At 48.7% G+C, this 14428-nt stretch overlaps 3 protein-coding genes across 3 annotated transcripts; 2 read left to right on the forward strand and 1 right to left on the reverse strand.

The window, feature by feature from the left end:
- Nucleotides 1-523: 523 nt before the first annotated feature.
- FSUBG_2226 (uncharacterized protein) lies at nt 524-1942 on the forward strand (the record flags this gene model as incomplete). The annotated part of the gene is made up of 1 exon (XM_036679977.1): nt 524-1942. One exon carries the CDS (start codon nt 524-526, stop codon nt 1940-1942), a length of 1419 nt encoding a protein of 472 aa, XP_036542147.1.
- A 3691-nt stretch (nt 1943-5633) lies between these two features.
- Nucleotides 5634-6722, reverse strand: FSUBG_2227 (uncharacterized protein; the record flags this gene model as incomplete). The annotated part of the gene is made up of 1 exon (XM_036679978.1): nt 5634-6722. One exon carries the CDS (start codon nt 6720-6722, stop codon nt 5634-5636), a length of 1089 nt encoding a protein of 362 aa, XP_036542148.1.
- An 894-nt stretch (nt 6723-7616) lies between these two features.
- On the forward strand, nt 7617-14366 carry FSUBG_2228 (agglutinin 2; the record flags this gene model as incomplete). Its single annotated transcript, XM_036679979.1, has 6 exons — nt 7617-7792; nt 7840-11658; nt 11761-13736; nt 13802-14096; nt 14147-14228; nt 14280-14366. 6 exons carry the CDS (start codon nt 7617-7619, stop codon nt 14364-14366), a joined length of 6435 nt encoding a protein of 2144 aa, XP_036542149.1.
- Between the last annotated feature and the right edge of the window lie 62 nt (nt 14367-14428).

Genomic DNA, 14428 nt, shown 5'->3' on the forward strand with positions numbered 1-14428 from the left:
CAAAGGGAGCAATAAAGACAAGAATGCTCTGCTGCGCCACGTACTACACAGCCGCTGCCAGATCGATCAATCGGCTCGCAGGTTAGTCCCCACCCGACTAACCATATCGGGTGACTTAGATATGGCCATTTAACTACCTACCTCAGGCTGCCTGTAACAAGAGTTCGATATTGAGCAAACATTTAGATTTAGTAGAGTTACTGGGAGAGGAAAAGATCCCATAGCGAAGACCCCAGATTTCAGGCAGCTCTAAGTGCCTATTCTAGCTCCCAAGTCCTAAGAATAATGTCCCTCTCGACCCATTCAACATCTTCCTTTCCATCCTCACTCAACACCCGACACATTCTCCTTCATTGATCAACCTCATCTTACCTCTTTCGATTCCTCAATGTATTAGAAGTCTTGGGAAAGCCATCGCGATACCCTTCAGATATCCCGCCCTCTCTTCTCAAGCAATCCTTGTAGGTCCCGACCTCTTCCCTCCCTGAGCCCTTTCTCTTTCCTCTGACCACATTCAGTCGCAATGTCGCACCTCTCAGCTTTGAATCAGCAACAGATTATTGCCAAGATAAACGATGGCTCCTTTGTGTTGAACGACCTCAGCATCGATAGATGCCCTAAACTTGAGACTGGAAAGGTCTCGCGGGAAGCCCTGAAGCAAGTCTACGCGCGGATGGTGGAAGAAGTCTTCAAATCTTTACATCTAGACAAGGCACAAACCCTGATCTGCTTCAGAAAGTGCGTCAAGACTCTTGTCCACGGTGAACCTCTACAGGCGACAAGCCTGAGCGAGTACAAGGGATGGAAGAAAGTCAAGAGACATCTCCAGACCGCAATCGAGCTACAGTCCCAGTTTGGGTATCCTCCTTGTATACCAGCACCTCACCTGGTTTCCGTCATCGTGGTGCTCGCCATCCGCCGTCTGCGAATCAACACCGACAGGTTTGCTGAAGACAACCAACCTTTTACACGTCTATTTGGACACTGTCACATGTCTCAGTGGCTACCCATTGCTATCAAGTTCAATGAGCAGATGCGCAATGAGCCCTTCCTCTTGAGAACCGTACAAGGCATCAATGAGCCTGAACTCATCAGTCAGAGCCAGGGTGACAATGATGTTTGGGTTGTCTTAACCAGCGATCCCTCCCCTTCAGGATCTCGCGCCCTGCCCGCTCAGATTGTGGAACGAATCAAGGAACTGGCGACACCTATCGACCCTGATATCGCGATGGGTAGGAACGAAAACGCCGCAACTGATTCCAACGAGTCCGGCAAGGATGAACCCATCAATGTGATAATGGTGACTAACCGAGCTGAAGCCCTGCAGTCTGCCGCTGAGGTCTTGGGCAAGCTTGGCCAGCCAGGCGTTTTTCAATGGTATCTCAAGCTTGAATTGGACATGTGGCTCAGTGAGTCCAACATCCGTGTCATGCCTCGGCATATAAAGAAGGCACTCTCTTTCTGGTGCAAAGAATATTCGCCCAGCTGGTGTGGGTTGATCAGGTTATGCCTGGATGACGACCGAGAGACTTGGATTCAGGAGAGAGAGGTTCCCACGGCCTCTAATCTTTGCATACTCAAAGGAGGTGGCTCGGACTTCTTGCGACTCTATAGCCAGCTTGCCAACGAGGCTTTCGAACTCAAAAGCTCTAACCCCACCGAGGCCCGTCGTCTCATGGATCGGGTTTGTAATGGCATCAAACTGTTTTCAGCCAACGAGAAAGAAGTGCGAGTGAGAGAGCCGAGAGGCGACTTGGCTTGGAGAGCAAAATACTGCTTTGAAAATCAGCATCGCGATGACAGGGTTGACATTGAAGAGCTTTGGTCTCTGCATGTCCAGCAGACTGGCAATGTCCCAGACTGCCTCCGACGTATCGCTCACGCCATCTGCACTCCCGAAGAGGTGGAAAGGCTCGAAACCACTATAGGATCTAATTCCTAAGACGTCTTCACCTTGCGGTTTGGATTAGACTCAATGCTGCATGGGATTCAGTTCAATAGCTAGGAACCAGGAGAGTACGGCAATGGTTATGCAAATATGGAAGATTCCCTGGTCTTAATGGGATATCGGAATGCGCGATCGAGAGTTTGGCTTCTATTTTGGCATCTTGTTTGGGGGTGAAGTCAAAGCATGGGACGCAGGAGCCAAGCGTAGCGGTAATATTGGGTAACTAAAGGACGACACAATTCGAGAGGTGTCGTGGTAGTTTATAGGGTCTCAATACTTTTATTCACTCTCTATTACATTCATCACCAACCACATTTAAAGCTTCTGAGCAGATTCTTGTAATATTTGTTTAAAAGTCTCGAGTTCTCTACAATAGAAGGGAGCTAAGATAGAATGCCTTGCTGTGCCACGTGCTTGCTCAGTACGATTCCCGGAACTAAGACTAGCCTTATCGGGTGAGATGCAGTTAGCCGTGAAGCTACCAGCCTCCTACATACGTGCAAGAGTCCAATATTTTACGAGCATCTCTTTTTGAGTGACACAGATGCTATAAAACGCGTGGAAGCTAAAATGGATAACTCACTTCTAAGGCAACCTGATATATCAGGTGTCCACTTGGCCTTTTCCTCACCAAATATTGACAACTTAACCCATATCACTTCATTCTTCCCTTCTCATCTTCATCCAACCACTCTCCTCCTGGACTCGCTCTCCTCTCTCTTCTTTCATATTTTAGAAATCTCAAGGAAAGCATCGCAATATGACTTTCCTTCGACATCTCCCCTTCGCTTCACAAGCCAGCCATCCTGATGCAGCATCATCTTCCTCTCTCTCGGAAATACCCCCTTCTCAAAGTCTTTCGCAAGGCATATTCCTGGAGACCTGGGAGACCAGACTTCTTTATTATTAACAACAAGATCCCTCCTTGTAGCAAATGTTCCAGTCCCAACTAGCAGGTAAGTTATTCGAACTTGGTCAGAATTTTCAAACAACCAACCAGAGACACCAGCTCGCAACAAGAACCTTGATACACATCTACCTCGACCCTTGGCCTGCTGTTGATTTGGCTCAGTGCCAGTTACAGCTGCGGCCGGGTCAAATATAGTAAGGAATCTTGTTTTGTCAATACAGGTCACCGTAATGTATAACTGATCATTTGGTTTTTCAGTTGGTGCATCACCTAAAAACACAACACACAGTCAGCGACGCTCAACTCCCCGGACCGCATCTCGACGGTGTGTCAAAAATATCAGTAGTGGGTCCGTTAAGATGAGGTTCCTGAACGTTGGACATTGCCACGCTCGAAACTGGAGAGGTCACGACTGGCTCCCTCTCCATGACACCTCTCTCAGAGAGCTCGAGGAAATTGATTCTCAAATGGTCCGGCCGAAATCAAGATATTCAGCGACAGGGAGGACAAGGAGTACATCACCCATCGGTGTTAACTTTTGTTCTTTGTCTTTGCGCATTGAAACTGGACCTTCTCTTTACCTCCCAAACCCGTCACAACCCAAGGGTCGATGGAGTTTTCAAGGCTGCCGGTGTCAGCAAAGTTAATACACCTCCCTGATTCGATAAATGCGTTGAAAGATTCATTCGTGGCAAGCCATTCTCTGTGTCGACTATTAGCAAGTATAAGGGCTAGAAGTCTGCCAGGCAATATAGGACGCTACCGCAAAGCTATACAAAGACACTCTAGGTTCTATTTATATTCCAGCACTATAACTCGTATCTATAATAATACTACTTAATATTTATTAGTAGTAAATAGAAATAGATATAATTTTAAGTCAGAATCTACTATTCCTTTAACTCTTTAGACGCCTTAATATATTATAATAGCTACTCTTGGCTATTAAGTTCTATCTGCGTCTTTAAGGTGACGTTTTTATTAACAAGAACAATAAAAGTTTCAGCAAGCCCCGACCCAGAAGAAGACTTTAATAGAAAAAGAGACATGGGTTATTCGTATTAACCTATTAGTTGAAAAGTCTCGGCCAAGGCCCCCGCCGTCGTCTCCACGTTCAATTTCTTTCCACTTTATACCTGTTGGATTGCATTAAGTCACTCCAACTGCCGATAAATGAGGACGTCGATATGACGGGCCTTAATGACTTCTCTGTTAGTAAATTGGGCGATTCTGACTCAAGCGGCCTGGTTACCTTGACAGTCATAACCACTCGAGTTGAAGCGACTCAGGAGAGATATGTTAGTTGCAGTTGGGATAATTATGGCTGAGCGTTTGAATTAGCACAGAGCACTTGGCGACTCAGAAGGCTGGAGATCTACTGCAGAAAGTGCATCAGGCTGATGTTGACCAGTCATCACTCAAGCCGCAATTGAGTGGGTGGCTTAATGAGCCACGTCATGCCACAAGAGATCAAGAATGAACTCTGTTTCTGCTGTGAGGAGCGCTCGACTAGTTGGTGCGGTTCGATCCGGTCGCGCCAGAATGACGAATGAGGGACTTGGAGTTTTCGGACATCGGTTCCATGAACTCTGAGCTTCACACTCACAAAGCCAGCTGCTCGAGCTTCTTGCGAAACCTCGCTCGACTTGCTAAGAAGGCCTTGCGTCTAGGGGTCCATTGAGCGTCTCATTTTGAGTTAATAGACCTGACATCTGATACTTGCATCACACGACATTGATTCCGAGTAAGATAACCAAGTCAACTTGGGACAAATTTAGTTAGCTAGAATACCAATTACCTTGACCCCTCAGTTAAGTATTAGAACAGTACTGATCCATCTTGAACAATACTCCTAAAACACTCATCCCAGTCGAAGAGGAATGGTCATGCCTTTGGCAACCAATATCACCATTTAGAATTCCATACATTGGAAAAGCAACCTCCTGTGTATGGCTGTATGCCGGCATCAAAAGTGGTCTGATTTCGTCGAGCCTGATTTAAGCTTCTCACAGACTACCGAGTAGTTTTATGGCATACCTAAGCGAACCCGAAAGGCTGAAGCAGCCCTTGCCAAGAACATCAGTGTCATTCTCCCACAGAGGACAAGGCTTGACTCTAAATAAGCGAGGGGCCCGAGTACCTGGTCCGACTTTAGGTTTTACGTAGCCTCGTTCGGATCCATGAACACCAGGAGGAATAGTTCGCGTGGCATGCTCTAATTGAGCCCAAGATCCAGCCCCTCGGGTGATCCGTTGTCCGAGGAACTTGTGTCTAAAGAGGCTGGACTCGGTGTAGTTGGCAAGAAATGAGTAGTCAACCAAGTTTAAATCTGGCTTACAAGATTCAAACCTTGTCGAGATATTTCTGCCACTCGTGATCAATGTCTCAACTATTCTCATCCGAAAAGAGCTCTGCTGTGGTGTTGTGGCTCAGCGCTAAATAACAATGTTAAGCCACAAGATTCCTGATCTGCAACAAAAACATACGGATTTGGAATTAGCTTGTGAAATCTTGGCAGGGGCTAGCCGATGCGATCTGTCAAACCAAGCAAGGGCAAACCTTAGGGCAGAACCTTAAAGATGCTTCGAAGTTCCCCGCGAGAAACGGTCGCTTCCTCCGTGATGCATCCATGTATTGCTAGATCCAAGTCATTTTCAGCTAGTATACCCAGCATTAGAGAAAATGGAACGACATGTACAGCCACAGGTGGTCTCGATTGTGTCTCAGTAATTGTAATTATTTAGTTTTAGCGCTAGATACAAGAAGGTACTGTTGCTATACTAGCAACCTCAGAACAAACATGCCAGCAATATTCGCTAATACACATGTAACAATATTTGTCTTGATATAGCCCGCACTATTAACAGTGATCGGGGAATCGGGACTCCAACTGTCATCGCCAGAGCCTTTTGTGGCTGGTTTTCCAGTAGAGGGGGTATCATTTTGAGATGAGGGGGAATTGTTGCCAGACGAGCCGGATCCGTTGCTCGAAGCACCGGAAGTGTCGCCTGCATATGGGTTGCCGGTTTTCTGGTTAGGAATGGGATATGAGGTGTCGTCTCCTGCGGCGGCTGTGTCAGATGAGCCTGTGCCGTCTGCTGGAGATGAAGACTGGCTATCGGAGCCAGCAGGGGAAGAGCTGGAGGGGGAAAAGTGATAAACGACGGTAGGTGTCTCAGACAATGGCCGAGACCCAGGGACATCGGCACCTGTGTCATCAGGAGATTCTCCGCCATTTGAAGAGCCCCGGTTGTTGGATTGCGGCTGGGTGGATCCAATGTTGATATCTTGGCTCTCTTGACTTCCACTGCTGGAGTCTTGTGGGGCCGAATCTCCAGATTCTGGAGAAGTGTTTGTAGAAAGAGAAGCACCGTGGTTGTTCAGTACATGGCCAGCATCAGAACCAGAAGAACCATCTTCAGAAACTGAACTGCTATGGGATTGTCCACTCTGACCAAGGGGAATCTGAGTTGGTTGTGCAATAGGTAGAACAACATAGCCAGAAGATGAATATGCTTGCACAGATTCAGTTGGAAATGTCAAAGTAGCGACTTTTGTTCCTGAGCCTCCGCACTTGTCACACTTGACCACGGCAGATGTGAAGCCGGGTGGAGGTGCGGTCTCAATGGGTAAGGGCTGACAATTTACACCTGAACATGATTGTGTAATAGTGTAAACTTTTGTTGTCAGGCCTTGAGGGTAAAACTCTTGATATGTGCGGGTGTACTGGTTGTAGTACCCATTAGGGCCTTTTGTGACTGTGATGGCAGGTAGAGTGGTTGTTGTAGCGCAAGGATCAGAGATGACTCGGGCGTATACAGGTAATAGGAAGCTCAGGCCACAGCTTATTGCTGTTAATCTCATTATGGCGATTTGGTTTGGATCTGTAAGTATTATAGGTATGATGGTAGCAAGAGAGTGTTTGTGTAGATCAATGTGGATGAAAGGAGTGTAGTAGGGCTGAGTGTAAAGTCAAAGGAGTGTTGGATATGTCTGGGTCAACATATTGATGAGTGAGACATTTTGAGTACTTATGGCTTTTCATGAGATGTCACGGCATCAAAAGGGCTTCACTAAAATCACACACAGTCGGCAAGTCCATGGAAAGCTTCCAGAAAAGAGTCGACCGTCAAGTTGAATGCATGGAATGGTCGAGACCTCCCGGCGGCCATACCTAGCTGGCAGGTTAGGCATCTTCAAACGGTAGCCTTGTGGTCGACCTGGAATGTTTTGAAATATTGAAAATCCAGGGAAATGTATAGCCAAGGAACCAGCTAGTTGGTGTCCGGCGATAAGCGAATTCGCATCAAAGCCGTAAGAGAGTTTAGCGATCCAGGAACTTGGAGCCTTGTGGCGGGAAGACCCTGCTTTTGTCTTAAAGCAAGCGCCTTCTTGAGATCTAGAATCATGCCACTCTAATTACTCCACAGTCAGCCTTCCAGAACGCAGATGGCGCTTGTGTTTGATCTTCATATCTGTCAGCGAGGTCTAGGCCAGAACCATCAACGCCACAGTACATCTGAACGCAATCGGAATGCCAAGGCTTAGCAGAATCGATCTTTCCATATTAATACCCGTAAACTCTGCTTGCATGTTGATCACTTTCTTCAATTTATTATGCGTTCCTTCCGTAGTTAGCAGTTAAATATATAGCAGGGCGCTCCTTCCTCGTTTGCTCCGTGATTGGCACTCGCACGTGACATGTTTTCCTCCAATCTGTCTCGCGGCAGGTACAACACCTTATTCCATTTAAACAATATGCTTAAATCCATGCGCGCGCCTAAATTGACGTGTTATGGAGTTCTTTTCGTGCTGTTTGCTTTCGCATCTGCCTGGGATCCAGTTGTTGATTGTCCCAATGGCGAGAAACGTGCCGAGATCCAGCCAATCAAGGTTGTAGACGGCTCAATCACATTTGACACAACATTAGCCAGGTTGGTGTTTAACTTACTGCTCGTACACAGAAAACTGATAGCTACAGTACATTTCTTATACCTCATGAAGCTTCCTACATCACAACAGCCGTTTTTGGAGTTGGACCTCCTTCTACGTACACGATCGCACCGCAGGGAACACCACCGGTTGGGACTGTCATAAAGAGAACCCCTCTAACCACAATCACTTCGATCATCTCTTCATTGACAACTGCGAGGACCCGGACACTGACTCCTGATCAACCTGGCGATCCGACTACTGTGATCGTTGAAGAGCCTGAGTACAGAACTCGCACAGAAGGCGTTGAAGTTGATCGCACAGGGACCGTCCAAGTGGGCGATCCCGAGATACAAACCGTTGGTATGGGATATTACACCACTATCACGGAGAGAGGGAGCAATGGAGACCCTGTTACTAAGGTCGTTCATGTCGACGACCGAACTACAATTGTTGTTGGGCAGCCAAAAGCAACAACCATCACCCAAACAAAGGACATTCAGTCTCCAGTCACGCGCACAATCCAGCCAGATATTTCAGGCGGTGTCAGCACCATCATCATCGAGGTTCCAGAGTCTACGCCTGCGTATACAACAGTCACCCGTACTGGTAGCGTGTCTACCCCGGTCACGTCGACAGAGCCTGCACGTAGCTCGGGGGGCACTGGTACTGTCTTCGTAATTTTGCCTTCAGACCCCGTACTATATGCAACTGTCACTCGTGCTGGGACTGGTACTGGGACCGTGACCTCGACGCAGCCGCCCAAACACCCAGGGGATGTGGGGATCGTCTACGTTGACACACCCGCCCCGCTGGGCAGATATAACACCGTCACGCGTTTCGGGACTGGCTCAACTCCGAAGACGTACACTGAGACTCCAAATGGGCCTGGTAAAGATGGTGAAGTGGTCGTTGAAATCCCGATCACTGACGCAGACTACAATACTATCACCCAAGTTGCATCATCACTCACCGCACCAGTGACGAAAACCATTCCACCAAACAGCCCGGACGGAACGGGTGTGGTGATCGTTCAGGTCCCTCCCGTACGCTGGGCTACCGTGTCTCATGTCGGTTCGGTAACTCAACCCGTTACCCATACAATATCTCCTACCCGTTCGGGCGACGATTGGACTGTCGTTGTTGAGCTACCACCAATCAACACTCGCCTCATTTATACCACTCGATACGGGGAGGTGACAGCACCAGAAACAACTACTCGGTTCGCAGAAGGCTCCTCTTCAGGATGGGTCATCATTGACCTTCCTAACCCTATGGCGACTACAATCCGTGGCAGTGATATCGACTCTCCAATAACTATTAGAGAGGAGCCAGAATCCCCCGGAGAAACGGGGCTCGTGATAGTATTGACCCCATATAAGTATACAATCACGACGAGAACATGGGATGAATCGGAAACTACAACGATTACAAAGAAGCCCTCTGACCCGAATGAAGAAGGGACTGTAATAGTGCAAGTCCCAGCTGATGCAGAGACTTACGTTACAGTAACTAGCCGTCGAAGCTCCACTGTCTCTGCTTCTGATCAAACAGTCGTTTCACCAGATGTTACTCCTTTTGTTACTGTCACCGAATATTGGACAGGATCAACAGCAAAAACTACAACGATACTTCCGTCTGATGCTGATACTACTGGCACTGTAGTAGTACAGTATCCTGAAGATTTTCTCCACTACGTTGTCACCAGCGAGTATTGGACGGGCTCCACAAAACGGACAGTGACTATTCCTCCAACCGGCCCCGGAGGCACTGGTACAAAGCACATATTATTCCCAACCGCTGGTATTCGCTACATTGATACTAGCAGCGTGTGGTCAGGTTCTACAACAAGACTCTGGACTGAGTATCCGTCTGGGCCTGGAGAAACGGTAATAATACACCATGATGTTCCAGCCATGCGTTATGTTACTGTAACCAATTTTGGCTCTGGTCCTACTACTAGAACTTACACAAGAGAGCACTCTGGCTATGATATAACTGATACTATTGTGGTCGAAATACCATGGATCACCTCCTGGACCACCATTACCAACGCTGGGACAGACTCGACAAGTCGTACATATACTCAAATGCCATCTGGCTCCGGCAGGCTAGGTACGGTTTTAGTTGAGGTGCCGCCTACTGCGATTGCTTGGACCACAACAACGGTCACAGGAAGCGACAGCACCACTCAGACTGTTACTCAGACGCCGGGCCCCGGGAATACAGGGACTGTGATCGTTATGGTCCCTCCTGTTATCGACCATTACATCACCACAACAATCATTGGCTCTGGAAGTGTGACCAGGACTATCACCGAAACCCCAACCCAGGCTGGCGCTACGGGTACTGTTATCATTGAGGAGCCTGCTGCTCCTGCTAAGTATGTCACTTTAACAACAACTTGGAGTGGCAGCACCACGACGACCACTACCAAGCAACCAGACTCGCCAGGTCAGACCAGAACTGTCGTTGTCTTTGTTCCCCCAAGCATAACACCGTATGTTACTACGACGATCACAGGCAGTGGGACACAGACTGGAACTCTTACGACGACTCGAAGTCCAACTGAGACTGGCGCTACGGGGACTATATACGTCGTGCTACCTCCTTCCGCCACACCTTATGTGACAATAACCAGGACTGGTACAGGCACTGCTACATCAAGAACTACTCAGTTCCCAACCCAAGACGGCCAAACGGGTACGATCGTGGTAATCCTACCAACTGTTCCTGTCAATTATGTTACGGAGACGAGCGCTTGGACAGGCAGTACAACCAGCACTATCACAAGGCAACCAGACTCGCCCGATGATCAGACTAGAACCGTGGTCGTCTTCGTCCCTCCAAGCATCACACCCTATGTCACCACAACCTCTTTCGACCACACAGTCTCTGTGCCATACTCTACCACGGTGGCTCCGACTCTTCCTGGTCAAACGGGATCGATTATCATCGTGAAACCTGTGATATACGTTACTACTACTCGCTATGGAACAGCCTCCACCACGAGGACTCAAAGTGCTGGGAGCTCCGAGACTTGGAGTGTGATCATTGATAGGCCACAGTCTTTCACAACAATAACCCGCTGGGCAGCTTCAATCTCAGTCCCATCAACGACGACCCAGAGTCCTGTAAACCCAGGAGATCCAGTCACTGTCGTGTTAGAATCTCCCCAACCCTACACAACCACGACCCGGTATGGAAGTGTTAGTGTGGACGAGACCACCACAGAGACAACCACCAGACCTGGTGAGCCATACGTCGTCGTTATCAAAAGACCCTACGCGACAGTCACGGTCACCACACTCTGGACAGGCACAGCTATGTTAACCGGGCCGACGCCAATCTCTACAGTTCCCGCGGATGGATCAATTCCCGGCACAGTCATAATCGCAACCGCTCCACCACAAACAGTCACGATTACCCGATTGTATTCCGGCGTGGGACTTCTTACCGCGCCAACTACAGTCACAATCCCTAATTCTGGGGCAAATCCAGGGACAGTCATAGTGGAGACACAGGCCTATATGACCACGACTCGATATGGAAGTGTCACAGTTAGCTCTATGACCACAGAGTTGCCAATAAGCGCAGGCGGGCCGGTGGTGATTGTTGTAGAGCTACCACAGGCATATACAACGATAACCAGTTGGGGAGGTGTCTCAATTCCTTCGACAGTAACAGAAACACCTCAGAGCCTCGGGGGAACTATCACGGTGCTTGAAAGGCTTCCGCAACCTTACACAACAATAACCAGATGGGGCAGCGTGACAATCAGCAGTATTACAACTGAGTCTGCGTCTGTTGAAGGCCAGGTTGCTACGGTTATCTTCAATCTCCCACAGTCATATACAACTGTGACTAGGTATGGGACAGCCAGCAGCATCACGACTAAGATGCCTACGATTGACGGGGAGGTTGCCTCTGTCTTAGTAGACCTCCCGCAACTATATGCGACGATCTATAGGTACGGAGGCGTGACAACCAGCGAGACTAGCACCCAAACAGGCGCTATGCCTGGGGACACCGATACTGTCTATGTAGATGTGCCATTTTCGACAACTACAGTAACCGAACTCTATACAGGAACATCGTTGATCACAGGACCAATAGCTATCTCCACCATATCAGCTTCAGGGTCGGTTCCGGCCACGATCGTCATGGCCACGCCGCCGGTGTTTTCAACGCGGTTTTATACTGGAGCAAGTCCAATCTCTGGCCCAATCACTGTGACTACTCTATACGGGACTGGGAGCGATCCTGCTACTGTCGTGGTTGAGACACCGCCAGTCACTATCACTCAAAGATACTCCGGCTCTTTAACGGTCACCTTGACTACAATTACGCCCAGTGCGACAGAGGATGGAACTGTAATAATCGGTATTCCCTCACCTCAGCCTGTCACCAGCTATCGTCAATACTCGGGGACTTCCCCAATCAACGGGGCTATCACGGTGACAACTCTTCAGCCAACAGATCCTGACGATCCGGCAACTATTGTTATCGAAACACCACTTGTAACAATCACGCGGCCATATACAGGCACAGAGGTACTATCCGGCCCAACGACTGTGACTACTGTGTCGGGTACGGTGGTCATCGAGACACCTCCAGTCTATCTGACACGATTTTATACTGGATCAAATATTCTCACAGGCCCAACTACGGTCTCAACGATCTCCCCTTCGGGCAATAATCCTGGCACGATCATCGTCGAGACTCCTCCGATTACAAGCACGAGGTTTTACACGGGCACGGAGATCTTGTCAGGCCCAATTACTGTAACTACCATTACACCCATAAACACAGAACCGGGCGTGGTCGTGATTGAAACACCTCCGATCACAATCACCAGATTCTACACAGGTACAGAGATCCTGTCTACGCTTACTACCGTCACTACAATCACCCCGACTGGTACAGAAGCTGGCGTCGTTATAGTTGAGAAACCGCCTGTGAGAGTCACACGGTTCTATACTGGTACATCAGTGATCACAGGCCCAATAGCTATAACAACAATAACACCGAGTGGCACGGAGGACGGTACCATCATCTATGAGACCCCTCCTGTTACGGTGACACAGTTCTACACCGGAACCGAAGTACTCACTGGTCCTCTTATACTTACAACTGTAACACCAACCGGAACTGAGCCAGGTACTGTGATCCTAGCGACACCACCAGTAACTATCACAAGATTCTGGACTGGGACAGATGTTCTGACTGGCCCGACCATTGTTACAACGATAACGCCGACGGGAACTGAAGCAGGGACCGTGGTCGTCGAGACCCCTCCTGTGACCATTACTCAACGTTATTCTGGAACTTCTGTCCTAACTGGGCCAGTGACTCTAACTACTATCACCCCTACTGGCAGTGAAGAAGGAACAGTTATCATTGCTACTCCACCGCCTGCGACTGTGACGAGCACGCGACGGTATACTGGTACTTCAAGTCTGAGCGGGGCAATCACTGTGACTACAATCTCAGCGACAGGCACAGACGATGGACCGATCGTGGTGATCGCGACACCTGCACCTCAGCCATCCACCAGCTATCGCCAGTACTCAGGAACATCCAGCATCAATGCGGCCAGAGCTGTCACAACCATTCAGCCGACCGGCACAGACGACGGAGGTGTTGTGATCGTGGAAACCCCAGCACCACCTCCAGCTTTCAGCTGTGATGAAGGAGGGTACTTGATCCAAGTCCGAACTCTCTACAGGCTCAACTTGGTCACAGGAGTAAACGCTCTGGTAGCACAAAATGTTGGACCGGGAGCCCCTTCAGGTACAACCAACGGCGGAACCATCAACCCTATTGGCTATAATATTAAGGATAATCTCATCTATGGCATTGTCCAGATTGCAACCGGCAAGAGCCAAGTCATTCGGATTGGCTCCACCGGATCATACACACTGATGAACACCTTTATTGATGGAAGTGAGTAACCCCATCGACATCATGACTTGACAAGGGTCAAAGGACAGTAGCTAACAGAGAATCAGCTTGGAACACTGGAGATGTCGATTCTGATGGTATTTTCTGGATCTCGACATATGGAAAGGCGTGGGCGAAGATCGATGTGAACCCAACATCTGCGACCTATGGCAAGGTTCTTCAACAAGGAACCGCAACGTCCGCAAATAACTGCGCCGACTGGGTGTCAGTACCTGGAGGAGGTCGTTATCTCTATGCTCTTCAAGGAAACACGTCGAAGACAGTCCTGGCAAGATGGAGCCTCGACACTTTCACGTGGGAAATTATCAAGGACTTCGGGCATATCGCAGGTGATAACCTTTGGTAAGTACTTTGAACTGCATACCACGGTGTGAAACTAATTCGAGGACCAGGGGAGCGGCTTATTCGGTGGGTAATAAGCTTATGTATGCTTCGGAAAATACGTCTGGAGTCATATACCGATTCAACGTTGAGGTAAGTCACAATGAAGGCGATATTCAGTGGGTTACTAACGAACATTTATAGACTGGAGAGAAATCTCTTGTGATTAATGGCCCGAAGACATCGCAAAACGATGGCGCGCGTTGTGTCAACGCTTCGCCTCTCACATAGACGATGGCATTCATGGTAAGGAAGAAAAAGGAACGTTGGGCTGCATCTGATTTACAGAAGGC

This window comes from Fusarium subglutinans (assembly GCF_013396075.1).
Source record: "Fusarium subglutinans strain NRRL 66333 chromosome Unknown NRRL66333_c0000019, whole genome shotgun sequence".
NCBI lineage: Eukaryota > Fungi > Ascomycota > Sordariomycetes > Hypocreales > Nectriaceae > Fusarium > Fusarium subglutinans.